General features: G+C 46.7%; 2 protein-coding genes and 1 pseudogene across 2 annotated transcripts; 1 reads left to right on the top strand and 2 right to left on the bottom strand.

The window, feature by feature from the left end:
- Nucleotides 1-381: 381 nt before the first annotated feature.
- On the bottom strand, nucleotides 382-5,269 carry LOC112879548 (fatty acyl-CoA reductase 1-like). Its single transcript, XM_025943822.1, has 7 exons — nucleotides 5,031-5,269; nucleotides 4,806-4,909; nucleotides 2,607-2,806; nucleotides 2,426-2,526; nucleotides 2,125-2,326; nucleotides 1,772-2,021; nucleotides 382-1,353 (listed from the first exon to the last, which is right to left on the bottom strand). The coding sequence occupies exons 1-7, from the start codon at nucleotides 5,119-5,121 to the stop codon at nucleotides 784-786; spliced, it is 1,518 nt and encodes a 505-aa protein (XP_025799607.1). The 5' UTR covers nucleotides 5,122-5,269; the 3' UTR covers nucleotides 382-783.
- Nucleotides 5,270-9,627: 4,358 nt separating this feature from the next.
- LOC112882647 (histidine-containing phosphotransfer protein 2) lies at nucleotides 9,628-12,475 on the bottom strand. Its single transcript, XM_025947743.1, has 6 exons — nucleotides 12,106-12,475; nucleotides 11,858-11,991; nucleotides 11,663-11,731; nucleotides 10,683-10,754; nucleotides 10,410-10,482; nucleotides 9,628-10,053 (listed from the first exon to the last, which is right to left on the bottom strand). The coding sequence occupies exons 1-6, from the start codon at nucleotides 12,163-12,165 to the stop codon at nucleotides 10,024-10,026; spliced, it is 438 nt and encodes a 145-aa protein (XP_025803528.1). The 5' UTR covers nucleotides 12,166-12,475; the 3' UTR covers nucleotides 9,628-10,023.
- A 1,939-nt stretch (nucleotides 12,476-14,414) lies between these two features.
- Nucleotides 14,415-15,424, top strand: LOC112880887 (annotated as a pseudogene).
- The last annotated feature ends 529 nt before the right edge of the window (nucleotides 15,425-15,953 follow it).

Raw genomic sequence — 15,953 nt, 5'->3', positions numbered from 1 at the left:
TCTGCACTGGGCTGGGCCTCTTGCAAATTCGGGCACTTGATCAGTGCGCTAACTGATGATGTAAGAAGATGAATACAACATCAACTGCTATATATACTATACCACACTTATAAATATACTACGTTCAGGATAAATTGTGGCAACTATGAATTTAGAAAGATACTTTTGTGGTGTGGCTTCCATATTCCGGAAAAGTGTTTACACACATTTAACGGTGTATATGCTTAGTTTGTCGAGCTATGGTAGTATTGCACATATTCCCTCCATCCTAAATTATTATTTTTATTTTAGCTTTTCTAGATACATTAATTTTGTTATGTATCTAGATATAATACATATCTAGATGCATAGTTAGAAAAATTAAAACGACTGATAATTTGATTTGGGATGAAAGAAGTATTTCATAAGACGAGGCCGGTGGTAGATCTGACCTGATTGCCAAGAAACATACAAGAATGTTATAGCTTATGAAGGTCTGCAATAGTAATCCAGCCCGCTTAATTATAATTAACCAACAAATAACCGAGATGAGGGCAGGATGCCTACTAGTAGTACCGGACACCATTGTCTATTATATATCAAATATAATAATAACCAGCTAAATCATAATTAGAAGTCCAAGCTAGCTGCTGACTGGATGCATTTCCATCAATGTCTCCCTCATCGTCCATGCAAGATCACCGATCATTTCTTCTTCGCTGAATGGCATGGGACTCGATGAATGGGATGTACAAGCTCACACGATTCCAACTCGTCTCCTTCATTGCTTGGCTTGGCGTCAATTCACTTGAGCACGTACTTCATGACGCCGGGGATGTGGATCCTGTAGAAGTAGTCGTCCCAGTCGACGGTCTTTGGGTCGAAGTTGAAGGCGGCGCGGTCGGCGGGCGCCATTGCCAGCCTGAGCTTCTCCACGTTAGCGTCGTCGAAGACGCCCCGGAAGAGCGCGAAGGGCCCGTAGAGGTCGACGAGGCGCATCACGAAGGCGTACTTGCGGCGGAGCTCGTCGCAGAGCCTCGAGAGGAGGCCGCACAGCAGCAGGTTCAGCAGCCCCAGCAGCTCCAGCGGCAGCCGGTACCGTACCACCATGTACGCCGTGAAGCCGGCCACCGTCGCGAAGAAGTGCACCGACCGGGCGCGCACGGGCCGCCCGTCGGCGCCCACCCGCGGGTGCGCGCTGAAGTAGCGGATCCCCGTCCGGTACAGCACCGCGTACGGCGCCGGGTTCCGGAGGGACGACGTCGCGTGGTACACCGCCGGATGCGCCGGCGCCGGCCGCCGCTGGCTCGCCGGCGGCGAGGCGTGCGCCGCCACCGCGGCCATCATCGCGTTCACCACCATGTCCCCGGGGATCTGCGTCACACACATTGCAGGAAATTCTTTATAGAGTATTTTTCGTACGAAAATTAACTGAAATTCAGATTCATATTCGATCAGAACTTGTCCAATGTTGCTTTCGTATACTGTTTGTACTTAACGTACTACTCCGATTTGCATGCCAGCAACCCATGTCATGAAAGCCGGCGGCGCACTTAATCGGCGAAGCATTTAGATCACCAAACTGGTGGGTGTGGTTGGTTGGTGCAGTGGCTTCAATGTGCTCGATCGATCGCAAGTGTTGAGATGCGTGACGCACTGACGCGTCGTCGACCTACACCGTCCTACCTAGAGCAAGCAAGACTACTAGGGCATGCTCCTAGCAGTAGCTGTCTACTGCTAGCTAGTGTAGCAAGGTGGGTGATGAGCAGTTAGGAGCTTGAAGTAGGCTTACGACGTCCATGGTGAGGTCGAGGTCGGCGAGGAAGCAGGAGAGGTTCTGCTTGGCGTAGCCGATGAGGATGGCGTCGATGGTCCTGGTCCCCTCGATCCACCCCGGCAGCGGGTCCTTCTGGATGCTGGTGATGATGCTGGGCCGCACGATCGCCACGGGCACGCCGCCGCCGGCGAGCTCCTGCGCCAGCGTCATCTCCCCCAGCGCCTTGGTGAACACGTACGTGTTGGGCCACCCGAACTCCCGGGCCCTGCAGCACATTTTTTTTTCAATTTGATTTGCACATCAATTGATCCCCATTCAGATTGTATTCACACACAGTTTAAATTCGAAATCAAAGATTAGTTAATTACCTGGCGAGGCCGAGCTCCTTCATGGCCTTCCTCTCGTTCTTCTGCTCCGCGTCGTCGCCGGCGAGCTGCCGCTGGTAGTCCCTGGCCAGCCGGAGCTCGGCGTCGACGTCCAGCCGCAGCTCGGCGTCGTCCTCACGCAGGGTCTCGCCGTGCTTGAACGGCAGCTCCTGGATCACGCCTTGCCTCTCCCCAACAACGTAAGCTGCCATGCATTGCAGTTTCAGTCAGTAACTAAACACAGAAATGTACTTACAGCTTAATGCTTATATTAACAATTGCTAAGAATCAGGAACTTCTTTACCAGTGGAGACATGGAGGATGACCTCGAGGTTGGGGCACTGCCTGGCCAGCTGGCACATGTGCTTCACTCCCATCACGTTCACGTCCAGGGCCACGTCGTACCTGCACACATTGCAGAGTTCAGACGCCATTTTCAGTGTGCTAATTTTCAGAAGAAGAGAACCGATGGCCAGCCGGCCGACCTCTCGTAGAAGTTGGTGGTGGCGGCTCCGTTGACGATGGCGTTGATCTCCTGGGTCATCTGCGCCAGCTGGGCTCCCTCCACGCCGAAGTTCTCGTGGATGATGTCGCCGGCCAGCGGGACGACCTTCTCGTCGACGAAGGACTGGAACCCCTTGCCGTGCGTCTCCCGCAGGAGCCCAAACAGCTCCTTCCCGATCACCTGCATCAACCATGAACCAACGCATATGCCAATCAATTTCAGCAATTTTTTTTCCTCAGCAGCAGCAGCAAATTTTTTTTTCTAATAAAAGTTCGTTGAACTTCTAATGTTTCAGCCTATCAATGAAATGGTTAGGTCCCCCTAATTACATGTGTGGGTCGCATCACATCGGCAGAAGGCATGTTTCCGCTGGTCCATGGCATGACGCCTCTGGTGATTAAACGCATGTCTCATTCTTGTCTACCCAAATTCTTCGATGATGATGGCGAGCTCATATAGGGTGGATCATTTGGACTTCCATGGGCCCCTAGGTGGAGAGATGGATCTTGCACACGGCATTGCGTGCGGCTCAGGCCCAGTAATGCGCGGCTGTGCCGGGAGATCTGCAGGGGTGGGTGCCGTGTCCTGCAGATGGGTCCCTTCTCTGTGGCGATCTTGCCATCTTGGTGTGTAGGAGAAAGGAGATTCTTGGTGAGCTAGTAGGTCTAGGTGTGTGAAAACTGAAGATTGCCAGTGCAACGATTATGTGCAGAGATAGATCTGATGGACCACGCTGGAGCCATCTTACTGATCCAGCATGGAGTTTTTGCCGCTAGGGTCCCTATGAACTTTCTCTCCCCATCGTCGTCCTTCTTTGTACAGTAGAATAACAGTTCCTCCAGTAGGCATTCTTTTTTGGCCGCCTTGTTTTTTCATGGCTCCGGGTTACTGTAGAACATAGTTAGCCTTGGAGTAAAAGGAGGAGGAAGATGATGGGGAGAGAAAGATGATGGGGGATAGAAAGTTCAAGGTTGCTGCCTGAACATTAAAAAAAAGGGAGTAAAATTAACACCAAGATTGTGTCTTTGGCAAATGGCACTGCCTGAATCCCTTTCATATAGGACCATTAACAGTAGCCAGTAGGTACTGCAATGTTCAGTCAGGCCTCTAGGGACTTGTATTATGCTGAGACGACGCAAAACCGGGGACGACTTCACCCAGCCCAGCACACCGTTTCCCGGCATGCATCAAGCAGCGACCAGTGGCATGGCATGGCATGATGCTGCACACAGCATACTGAGCCGGGCAGTACAAGTGCCGATGGCAATTACTCCTTGCTCCTGACCAGACCTACCAGCAGCTGCCGTATTCGCATGCTACGCAATAACTCCTAGCAGGTAGCCTAAACACGAATACGAGGTGTGTAACGTGCTGCAGGCCTGCACCTGCAAAAGGCCCTCTCGGCTCCGAAGCATGCAGGCTTCAGAATTCAGATCTACTCGCTACTGCAAGCTGCAGGGGCCCTTGCCTTGCCTGCAGATCTTTTCGTTCTTCCGGCACCCTACCCTGCCTGTTTCATGCTTGATTACAGAGTTGAGGAGCGAGCATCTCTGACATATTACTCGTACCTCACACCTAAAATATACTCTCTTTCTATTACCAATAACTACTTTTTTATATTTTTAGTAATTGTTGTTGCAGCAGACTATCAAAATTCAATCACCGGAAAAAGATAGAGAGATGAACTTAGACAACGATAGTTGTCATCAGAACGGGATGAACCGTTCAAGGATCCCTGGACAGATCAGGGCGCAAGTTGAAATCCTGAAGACCACTTTTTAAAGAATGTAATCAACCTACACCTATGGCATGCAACTGGTCCGAGTCTTGATTAGGGACAGTCTGTAGTAATAGCTTTTACATTTCGCCAAGTACCATGGTACCTTAGTACTGTCGCAGTGAATGGGAATGTTGTAGGATATACCTCCCTTCTTTGTGTGAGGGTTAAACAAATAAGCGAACCGTAGAGCACAGCAAAAAAGGGAGGGACTTGCAAGTCTGCTACTTTGTCTGAAGAATGTTTCAGGCTCTTTCCGACATTAACTTACTTAATTAGGCCCATGCGTGCCACTGATTCTTAACGAATACTTACTTGAAGATCAGGTGAAAGAATCCAAAATAAAAAACAACTAGTACTAGAACAGAAGATGCTGCTGTTACTAAAAGTGATTGAACTCACCTCAGTCTCCACCCGTTTCTTGGCCGATTCCGCGTCCGGCGCTCGCACCGGGAGGTAGATCCTCTTGACGTCCGGCTGGACCCTCAGTATCTTCTCCACCAGTACTGCAGCGAGGCAGGACAAGGCACAAGAAGATCAGGTGAAGGTGAGCACAATGCATGCAACAGCTGCCGAAGTTTCCATTAGTTCGTTCAGCGAGACAAGAGAGGCATGCAGCATGCTTACTCTTTCCAAGGAAGCCCGTTGAGCCAGTGATGAGGATGCCCTTGTTCTTGAAGTACCCGGGGATCCTTGCTTCCTCCATTGTTCCAACCATCTTTTCAGTCTGTGTTGTGTATTTCTGGCTTTGTGTATGAGAGAGGGATCAGAGAGAGAAAGCAGGAAGGGAGAAAGCTAGCTAGGACTAGTTGGTGCTAGACAAGGTTCAAGTGTGAGAGGCACACCACACCGAAAGAGGCTCCTGAGCGTGGATATTTATACACAAGCCAGCCACCAAGGTGCGCGAGTCTTTGGGGGGTTTGAGTGCACGTAATCTATAATTAGCATAGCAATGGCATCATGGACTTTACTGCAAGGGATCGACAATGCACTGGGCTCAGAGGATTACCCCCGTCAGTCAGGAGAAGATAATAGTAAGCACTTGAAAGCAAATTAATCTTCACTGTACAAATCAAGATACCATTAATAGTCAGGTTAAGCTTGGCAACTGAAGAAAGAGATCATAGTGCTTTGACACACCTGAACAAGCTGTTCGTAACGTAACAGAGGCTAGTGATCAGCTGAGACATGACTACCATGAGGTAGGATACACAGGACTAGAAGATGGACGTTTCCCAATAGATAAATGAGAAAAGAAAAGGGTAGATTGGATACTGGTTGACAAACATCTGCCCTCTCTGCTAATCCTTGACAGTATTTTTGTCTGCTCGTTATTGTCTTATACGCCAAGCCAGTACAGCTTTCAGAAGCTAAATCCTAACCACTGCGTTGCATTCCGTTCCTTTCCCTTCTTTATCATACGTGGATAATAATTCAGGATGCGTGATCCGTAGGGGTTCTGGACTCTGACAGGCAGAATCCCCAGGGTACATGTTTGGTAAGCTAATACATGCTAGAGCATGGGCCGGGTGAGCTAGCTAGTGGCATCAACTAGAACACCACGCCACACGCTTGGATTGACTTGGTGATTCATGAGCAAGTAGGTCACCTAGTATATATTTGTTCCCTTTAAATTAACGTATATTTGGAGTAGAACATTGCTTCAACAAGAACTGCATCTACCAGATGAATGGGAGCGAGGAAGATGCCTGCTGGTATCTTTTTTCGGACAAGCCTACTCTGCAGTACTGCAGGGAACTCGTCCGACAGACGTGCCCGTCAGTGCGAGTCCCTCTGCAGAGGAACCGGTTCGGTTCTTTTTTTCAGGATCCAAACTTCCAGAGATATAGACAATTTTTTGATTCAATTTGTTCCCCTGGCCAAGAGCATCTGTGTATATTTCCTTGCTATAACAGCGCATTAATATTATATACCAAGTATGATTATTGTTTATATTTTTTGGGGGAGAGAAAGACAATCAGGCAAGTATGGATTAATAAAGTGGCTGGAATAATGGAGCTGACAGCGAGTTAGCCGCCGCAACTTTTGAATGCACCATGCGTGGTCCCTTTCCGCTCTTCCCTTGGGAGCATGGAACGGATCGTGTGTTGGGTTTAGTCACAGACCTGAAATGAGCGTCGGAGAAGCTATCTTATAAGATGTGAACAATTCTCACCCGTCGATTTAGTCCTGAGTTGAACTAGGTTTGACGCCTTGCTTGGTCGGTTGTGGGCATCCCTGGCCTTAGACCGCTGCGGACTCTGTCAACTAAGGTAGCATCATCTGATGTACTCTTTCCGTTTCAAATTACATATCGTTTCGGTATTTCTAGGTGTATAGTTTTTGCCATTTATCTAGATATATATGTATATCTAGATACATAGCGCAAACTATATGATTTGCTGGTGAGTTGCAGTCTTGATCTCACTTCCTGAAACATGTTATTGCACGAGCCACTACAGCGTTATAAGCATAGCTCATCCCTTACGTACCTGACATATATATAGGCTGAAACACGAGAATATCTCATTCAGACAGACAGTGTTCTTCACTCGTCTGCCTCAAGCCTTTTCCTCTCTAAGAACATCCTGATGATGCGTGCAGGCCAATAGAGGCAGAGATCCCATGCTACATGCAAGGAATCGTCTGCCTCAAGGATCACAAAGAGGCCAAGCCGTGAATCGCAGTCCAATCGCTTGTCCATGGGAAAGGAAAAACGGAGGTGGCACCAAGATCAGCCACAGGATCTGTACTAAACAACACACGCTCTGTACTAAACAACACACGCTATTGCTCTTGACTCCTCGAGAGTCATGAGGAGTAGATGAGCATGGGAGGAAGTCGTAATCCGTCTGTCGTCAGTCAGTCAGTAAGACAGTTTCATCAAGTCATCTGTCATGTTAGACCAACCAACGAGATGCCAACGCAGAGCTTGCAGGTCAGCTCGGGCAACATGCTTGTGCGTGTCTGGCATGTGCATCATCAGCTTCCCAGGCTCACGGTGGCGTGAACGAAGGGTCGGCGGCGATCACTGACCAGACCTCGCCTCCGTCAATCCATGGAGCTGATGAGACCCCGGGTCCCCGGCTACACGGCGGATGCAGTTGGAGTTGCCAGCCAGCAGGACTGCAGGAGGAGACCAGCTGAGAGTTGAGAGATCATGGCGCGCCGACTCGCATTTGCAGCGACGACGCGGTCCAGGCCGTATCCGACGATTTATGGGCGTGATAAATATGGGCTTCGATGCAAGCCCAACTCGTCGGGGAAACTTTCGCTTCCTCTTGATGAACGATGACCTAATTATAATTATATGTGTATTTTTCTGTCAACCACAATGTATTCATTGTTTGTTCTAGTATACCTGCTGCCATGTCTGCCCAGATGATCTCTCGTGTCAGTTGAGTTTTATGGGAGTGACAAAGCTTCAGGCTCGCCGAAAACATCTTTGCTGTAGAACCTGTGTTATTTCAGTTGGCGAATCTGAATTAGCAGCATCTTCCACATGTCTAAGCGAAAGAGAGAGGCATAGGTCCACCTCCATGATTCAATGTTTCTTGGAGCTACAAATCCAATATTTCAGTAGGCAAGTCTGAATTAGTAGTATCTTTCACAGATCCAAGCGAGTGAGATGGGCATAACTCCTGCTCCAAGATTTAGGTTGGATCTATAGTTTGTAGCATAAATTAAAATGGTTTAGGTGTTTATGCATTTAATTGAAATTAAAGACAAAATGACTTATCTAAATGCTCACGATCTACGTCCAGTTTCAGATCCAGTTTTTCTTGAAGCTACAAGTATCCAGCTCAAAAATATCAACAGAATCATTGGTGGTAGAGCTCTGCTAAACATGGCCATAGTCTTAAAGAAAAGAAGATGAAGCTTCTTCTCGATAGTTTTTTTTTTTTGTTCTTACCGATACAAGCAAGACTCAGCTCTAGAGTCTGCCGCCGCCCTCTGGGCCCCACTATCTCTTGCAAAACAATAAATTTACACTATGCATCCCTGATGGCGTACTTCTCCTTTCCCAACTGTGCCCCGGTTTTGTGCCTTCAACCTGCTGACACCGCGTGCATGGTAGTGCTGTAACCTGGCTCTCTAAGCACAAGTAGAAAAGAAATAGCAAAATAGATGATTGGTCCCTTAACTTTAGTCCGAGGGTTAAGTTAGTCCTCAACTTTCAAAAAAGCTAATTTAGGGTCTGATTGGTTCGCTTTCAAAATGTTGGCATGCTAAAGTGTGAGCAAACTCATAAATTTTGGCACTCATTTGGTTGAAGGGCATGAAGCAACCCATCTGACCAAGTGCTATTACAAACTTGCCAAGATTTTGCTAAAAAAATTTGGCATGCGCACATTTTGGCATGCCAATATTTTAGCATCCAACAAGTAGGCCCTTTGTCCCCCAACTTATCTCAGGACAAAGTTGAATTATCAATACGTCTATTTTACCAAAAGAAATGTAGGGATCATGAGCGAGCAACAAATTTCCAATTAATAAGGGAAATCCAACAAACTATACAGATAAATAAATAAGCAAATGCTGATGCACAGCAAGACCTTCAACGGAATGCGATTTAAAACAATAAAAAAATCCAGCTGAACCTCTGAAGACCTAACCCAAGAATGACAACGATGCTATATGTTCAAGCAGGAAACGGGAACAACTAGTGGGCCCATCCAGATAGGCCACCAAACTGCGCTGCAAGCATCGTGCTGGCATGGATCAAATCGATTATTTAGTTGTTTTTCCTATCTACCAGATAACAATATCCTTATGATTCTAATCTAAAAAAAAACTCTTATGGTTCTGCGTACCAATTACCTGTCTCCTCGCCATTAGTTCCCGGCAGCACATGGCTTCTGAAGTTCTGATCATTATATATGCATATGGTATCAGTCAAATTGGCTTCGACTAGATATCATTTTGATTGCAGCATCATACAATGAACCAGTGCTATCCCCATACAGGCGCTGACTGTTCACGGATCTGATTCCGGTGAAATACTACTTGAAATCGGACAACCAACAAAGGTGCGGGCGTCCAGCTCAGTGAAAAACACACTTCACTGACACGGGTATCCCAGCAAAAACTGAAAACGTCCATAATACCCTAGAAACAACAGCTAGGAACTCTGATTCAGAACCTCTCTGCATGCTAAGTGGATCCCAGCTAAATGAAAACAAAGTGACTCTGGTGAATCTAACAGCATCCCCGAGATTGCAGATCCATCACACAAGCCTATTCATAACAGCACAACCAGCAAAGACTTCACAACTTCAGTTACTCAGATAGCATGTTGCGGTACTGATGAATCATACACCGGCATCCATTTCCAAAAGCAAGAAATCCGCTAGCTGAGTTACCAGGCACCCAGTAAAAGTTTGCATACGATGGCAATCCAACACAAACAGGCTAGAGCAACAGAGGCACAACGCTAGGCAGTCGTTGTTGCCGCTAACAGTTACAGGTTTGTGAGCCAAAGTTTTGTAAGCATTAAGACCTCAATGTCAATGATTGCACACGCATTGCAGGAATCCAGCGAACAATGAACATGGTCTACATCTCCAGAGATACACTTATCATGAGAGATCACATGCAACTACACTCTTTCTTCTTCAATTTATTGTTGAGCCTGGATTTGCTGCTCAAGCTGCACCAAAAGATGACAGTAGGTCAATAATGCTAAAACAGGGTGTGCTGATAAAGCTGTCTATGGGCATGAACTTACATAGTTTCACAAATCAAACATGAGCGAAAACTAGCTGCTATTATCTTATTGATGAGATAACTAGCACAAATTCAATTTAAACCTAGAAATCAAACGGTTTCTTGCCACTTGGTACTTTACCATGTATTCATGTAAGCATGAATAGAAAATGAACACAGAAACATTCACTAGACAGGTATAATTTTAAGAGACCACCAAAAGACACAAGTAAATGCTTCAGAAACCAAACAGTTCTTCCATACAAAATTCAAGAGGCCATGTAAGCACTATGGAACTACCTGAAGCATAGTCTGGAACTTGTTGCGCAGATCATAGAACTCATTTCTCACAACGGCTAATGCCATGATGCACCTGAAATTATGCAAACGCACCAGATTCAGTAAAATTGCAGAGCTTGAATAGTTAACTGAAATGTATCAGAAGTTTCTATTCTAACTTGATAAAGAAAAACTCAATCCATCTCAGTATTTAGTCACTGAATATATGAAAAATTAAAAAATAAAATGGGGACCAAAGTCATGGTATGACATCTACTATTACTGAATACTGACCCGTCTCTGTTCTTGTCCTGACATAACTGACGGAACTGCATGCAAGTAAACTTCACTTTCTGAGCACCAATACTGAAATAGGCCAAAAAAGGACAGATCAGCAAAACACCATCAAACTGATTCAGTTAAAAAGGATGCTGAAAAGCATCATATTTATAGCATTGGAAGCGACCACTGAATAACAAAAAGATATGTTTTAACCTCAGTGTTCAACTCTGCAGCATGATGACATCTTGACAAACTTAGTAGGGTAGTAACCAATGGTTAGCAGTGCTAGGGCAATTACTAATAAGTATGGGCAACAGTTCTGGGCAAGCACAATAAGCATTTGTCTAAAGCATGTCATAAATGTGACAATCAACGACTACTGCTAGTTCATCTGGTAAGCACATGACCACTGAAGATGAGGCTCTGGGCTTGATAAGTAGAGTACAGAGTTTATATCAGGAGGTTTGTGATATGATCCAGTGCTCCGTGAACCAATCTACAACAAAAGCTCAACATTCAAGTAGACTCCTAGTTCCCAAAAGGCAAAAAAAATTGAAATGGTCTACCGCGACAAGCAATCAATATTTAAGATATCCTATTGTCACTGTCGTCGTATTTCAGTTGGTGAAACTACCATTTCTATAGCTTATCATAGCAAAACAATAGTTTCAGAAAAGCTCACAAGACGACAAATTTGATATCACCATTTACTTGCACAGCTGTAATATGGGCAGTGTCAAGAATATTCAGAATTCCACTGCAAAATGTTGCATACAGTTCTAGGATCCTCCTAACCATTGACCTATGATGGCACAGACGATAAAAACAGGAAGCCTACTCTAAGCACCTAAATACGGCAGGCAGAGTCAAAACCACATGCCTACTAGTCTACATCACCAACACCTAGCACGGAGTGAGCCCACCCCAATAGCGTCACTAAAACAGAAAAGGTGCGCAGAAATTGAAACCAAAATCAGGCGTGGGGTGATCACCTGGCGCTGCTCCCTTTTAGCTGATGCACGTAGGCGTCCACCTTATCAAAGTCCACGACGGGTTGCTCCCTACACGCAGACGCAAATCCCAGACCAGGACAGATCAATCAATCGATACTCCATAGCACGGGACGAAGGAATTGCCAGCAGCAGCAGCAACAATACTAGTAGCAATCAGGGGCGAAGAGGGCGTACAGCAGGGCGGCGAGCTCGGAGATGATCCTGTCGGCGTCGTCGCAGAAGAGGGTGACGACCTCGGCGACGAATCCCGGGGTGCTCCCGTCGTCCTGCAGCATCTGCAGCTGCTGGAACTGCTCGTCCACCAGACCCTGCACCGCAACCGCAACGGACAAAAGAACTTCTTTAAAAAAAAACTCACTAAATCCTTCGGCTCCGGAACGCCCAATCCGATCGAACAGCACGGGAGCGCGGAGAGGGCTCACCGAGGCGAACATGGAGGCGAGGAGGGCGTTGAGCTGCTCCCTCAGCGCGGCGGCCGCCATGGCAGCTTGCTCGAGGAGCGGGGAGGTCGGAGTCGGCCGCGGTAGCGTAGGAAGCAGGCGGAGCTCGGGATTGAGGGGGTGGGAGGGTAGGTGAGTTGAATCCGATCCGGGGCGGCGATCGCGACCGGTGAATCTATATTTATAAACGCGCGCGCCGGTGAGGAGTGGGGGGCGGAGGATTGGATTCGCGAGCGCCGCAAGGTGTGGCCACGGCGAGCCCGGCCGCCCCTGCACGGCGGTGGTGGTGGTGGCCTCGATTCCTCTTGCCTTCCTGCTGCCGCGTTGCGTTGGTGGCTTGGGCTTTCCTTCTCCTGGTTCCTTTCCCCTTTTTCCCTCTCCTAATTTTCCTTTTTTGTTTCAGGGTCGCAGTTTTTGGGGGCCATCGGTTCGACGCAGCTGTACACGTGTACGGCTACCACAGCATGGAAGGAAAAAAAGCCGTTGGCTGATTTCCCTATTTGGCGAATTTTGTTTTTGGATGGTTCTGTGTTTAGACTAACTTCTTTTGCATCACCGCGCCTACGTTATACTCGTGAAGTGTAGTTGTCCTATAGTTAATGATTTACGGTGAAAGATAAGGTTTGTAATGGTAGTGGGAGTTTTTCGTGATGTAGCGTGATGTTTATTTATCTGTAATAGATATTTTTGTTCCTTGATTTAAAGTTTGCCATAAAAGAACAATAAATTAGCGCGATGTTCCAGCAAAAAGTTTTATGTAGTGCTTTAAAGGATGCCTTAAAATATTTAATCAGCTATATGCTAGTAGAATTTTTTATTCCATAATTTATTGTTTGCCTTTTAAAGTTGTTCCATCATATGCCAAAGAATTGTTTTTAGGCTATAGTTTAATGTTTATCCTAAAAGTAGCCAAATGTACCACTTAAACAATACTGTGCCAAAATACTTGGCATTTTGAAAAAGAATGCCATCTTTAGGATATGAGTGGCACTTCTTAATGCCTTTTTATACCTAGGTTTTTTCCGACTAACCTTAGATAGTCACAACTTTTCTAGTCAATTTAGTGTATGACAAACAATGACTAGAAATTTGTAGATGATTTAGTATATGCCCAAGATAATTTAGTTATGGGAAGTGAGAAAATTGATTAAAGATTAGACATATTATGTTGTGACAGGAACCAAACACTGACTAGAAAAATTATGGTTGCCTAAGGGTGTGTTTGGTTGGCGGAATGAGGGTGAACGGAGCGGAGCGGTTCCATTTGTGCACGCGTTTGGTTGAAGGACCGTGGAGCGGAACCGCTCCCGCAGGGGAATATTCCCCGTAGATCCGGAACGAGCCCGCTCGGTAAAAACGAGCGGACGCGAGCGCTCGCCTCCCATGCACGCTCGAGTCCCGCTGCCCATCACCGCCCGCTCCTCTCCCCTCTGCAGGTGAGCGACCGGCCTCTCGCTTCCCTCCGCCGCGCGGCGCGCCAGCCCCTGCCCGGCACCCCCCCCCCCCGGGGCGGATCTGCCGCCAGCCTGGAGGCCCCCCCCCCCCCCCGCGATGCCCCCTGGAGCCCCCCTCCCCCCCCCTCGCTCTCGCACCGTGCGCCCCCCCCCCGGGCGGATCTGCCGCCGGCCTGGAGGCCCCCCCCCCGGGCGCCGCCCCCTGGAGCCCGCCCCCCCCCCCCCCCCCCCGCAGCGGCGCCGCCCCTGGAGCACCCCCTCCCCCCGCGAGCCCTGGAACCGCAGCGGCGCCGCCCCTGGAGCCCCCTCCCCCCCCCCCCGGCCCCCACGCCCTGTCTTGGCCATAGATGTTGGCACCAATTTGGCTTGAGGAACGAAGGCAGCGTGCACGCCTCGGAAGGTAGAAGGTTACGTCTTACTGAATATATGCTTTGTGTGATTACTTGGTACGCCTTAAAAATTTATTGATTTTATCTTGTTTCTGTATAATTTAGATGGATAAGAAGCAGCAACTTTTCATTTACACAGCTGCAGCGTATACGTTACTTTCAATGATGGCCATGATTATTCAATCTAGAAAAAGAAAACGCCGTGAATCTGTAGAACCAATTACCTATGCTCCAATTCAGGAGAGGGATAGAATGAGAATTAATTATCTGAATAATAAGATATGGAAGAATGATGTAACTTGTGTCAATATGCTTAGACTTAATAGAGCATCTTTTTTCCAATTTTGTAAGCTTTTTAGGGACCGGGGCCTTTTGCAAGACACCATACATTTATGTGTTGAGCAGCAGGTTGCAATATTTTTAAACACAGTAGGTCACAATGTTCGAAATAGGTTAGTTGGCACCAATTTTGATAGGTCCGGTGAAACTGTTAGTCGGTATTTCAACAAAGTAATGCACGCTATTGGAGAGCTACGAAACGACTTCATTACACCACCGTCGACATCAACTCCAGCTAAAATTGCAGGAAACCCAAGATGGGATCCTTACTTTAAGGTGTGAGGCCTATCTCCCCTTCATTTTAAGGGTGGAGTTCAGATTGTAATTTCTGATATTATTTCCATTCTAATTGTATAATAGGATTGTATTGGAGCAACAGATGGCACACACGTGCGGGCCTCTGTTCCTAAACACAAGGAGGCTTCCTTTCGTGGTAGAAAGAGTTATCCTACTCAAAATGTCATGGCAGCTGTAGATTTTAATCTTCGATTCACATTTGTGTTGGCCGGTTGGGAGGGGACAGCCCATGATGCTCTAGTCTTACGGGATGCTTTAGAGAGGGAAAATGGTCTTTGTGTTCCATAAGGTAAAATAAAACTTGTGTAGCTCATTATTTTAGTTATGAAATTTAATACCTAGCATAGCTTACACACATATATCCCTTGTATGCTAGGCAAGTTCTACCTAGTTGATGCCGGATATAGAGCCAAACCTGGATTTCTGCCCCCTTTTCGTGGTGTTCGGTACCACTTGAACGAGTGGGGCAACAATCCTGTGCAAAATGAGAAGGAATTATTCAATCATAGGCACTCATCGTTGAGAGTCACTGTTGAGCGAGCATTTGGTTCGTTGAAGAGGAGATTTAAAATTCTTGATGATGCCACACCATTCTTTCCCTTCTCTATACAAGTAGAAATTGTGGTTGCTTGTTGTATTATTCACAACTAGGTTATACAAGATGGAGGTGATGACTTTATCATTGATGCGAGTGAGGAATTGGCTACCATTAATCATCATACATCTTCTCATGGACAAGCAGCAGAGCAAGCCTTTATGGTTAACTTCAGGCAGGAACTTGCCAATGCCATGTGGGCAGACTATCATGCAAACAATATATGATAGTTATGTATTTCTTTTAATGTGCCTTCACTTGTATGGACATGTATCTTTTATTCGTATGAACATGTATCTTTTATTCGTATGAACATGTACACTTGTAAGACGTCGAAATATGGACATGTACTTTGGCAAACTTGATGCAATATGGACATGTGCTTTGGCAAACTATCTTCCTGAATTTAATGTATTTGATGTCATGATTTATAATGTAGGGGATGGACACGGAGGCAAGCGGTGCAAAAGCTGCTAGTGGACTGTGTCAATGGACTCCAACTCAGTCCACATTTGTGCTCACCTTTCTTACTAATAGTGTAGCTGATGGCACTAAGACCTCTACCGGCTTCAAGAAAGTTCATCTCAACGCTTGTGCTAAGGCTCTCAACGATCATTTTAAACTCACAAGAACAGGTGATCAAGTTAGTAATCACTTGAAGACATGGAAAAAGAAGTACGCTAGGATCAACTATCTTAAGAATTTGAGTGCTGCTCTTTGGGATGAAGATGAATTCATTGTCTCCCTAGATCATGA

Source organism: Panicum hallii, chromosome 2 (assembly GCF_002211085.1).
Source record: "Panicum hallii strain FIL2 chromosome 2, PHallii_v3.1, whole genome shotgun sequence".
Taxonomy (NCBI): domain Eukaryota; kingdom Viridiplantae; phylum Streptophyta; class Magnoliopsida; order Poales; family Poaceae; genus Panicum; species Panicum hallii.
Note: the sequence above shows the minus strand (reverse complement) of the source record. Positions and strands in the feature narration are given on the sequence as shown.

Coding starts and splice junctions, on each gene's coding strand:
- LOC112879548 (XM_025943822.1), bottom strand. CDS start 5,121: ATGGTTGGAACAATGGAGGAAGCAAGGATCCCCGGGTACTTCAAGAAC. Junction 4,910..5,030: donor AACGGGCTTCCTTGGAAAGA/GTAAGCATGCTG, acceptor GCCTCGCTGCAG/TACTGGTGGAGAAGATACTG. Junction 2,527..2,606: donor ACCACCAACTTCTACGAGAG/GTCGGCCGGCTG, acceptor CAATGTGTGCAG/GTACGACGTGGCCCTGGACG.
- LOC112882647 (XM_025947743.1), bottom strand. CDS start 12,165: ATGGCGGCCGCCGCGCTGAGGGAGCAGCTCAACGCCCTCCTCGCCTCC. Junction 10,483..10,682: donor CAGGACAAGAACAGAGACGG/GTCAGTATTCAG, acceptor GCATAATTTCAG/GTGCATCATGGCATTAGCCG. Junction 10,054..10,409: donor AGTTCCAGACTATGCTTCAG/GTAGTTCCATAG, acceptor CTTTTGGTGCAG/CTTGAGCAGCAAATCCAGGC.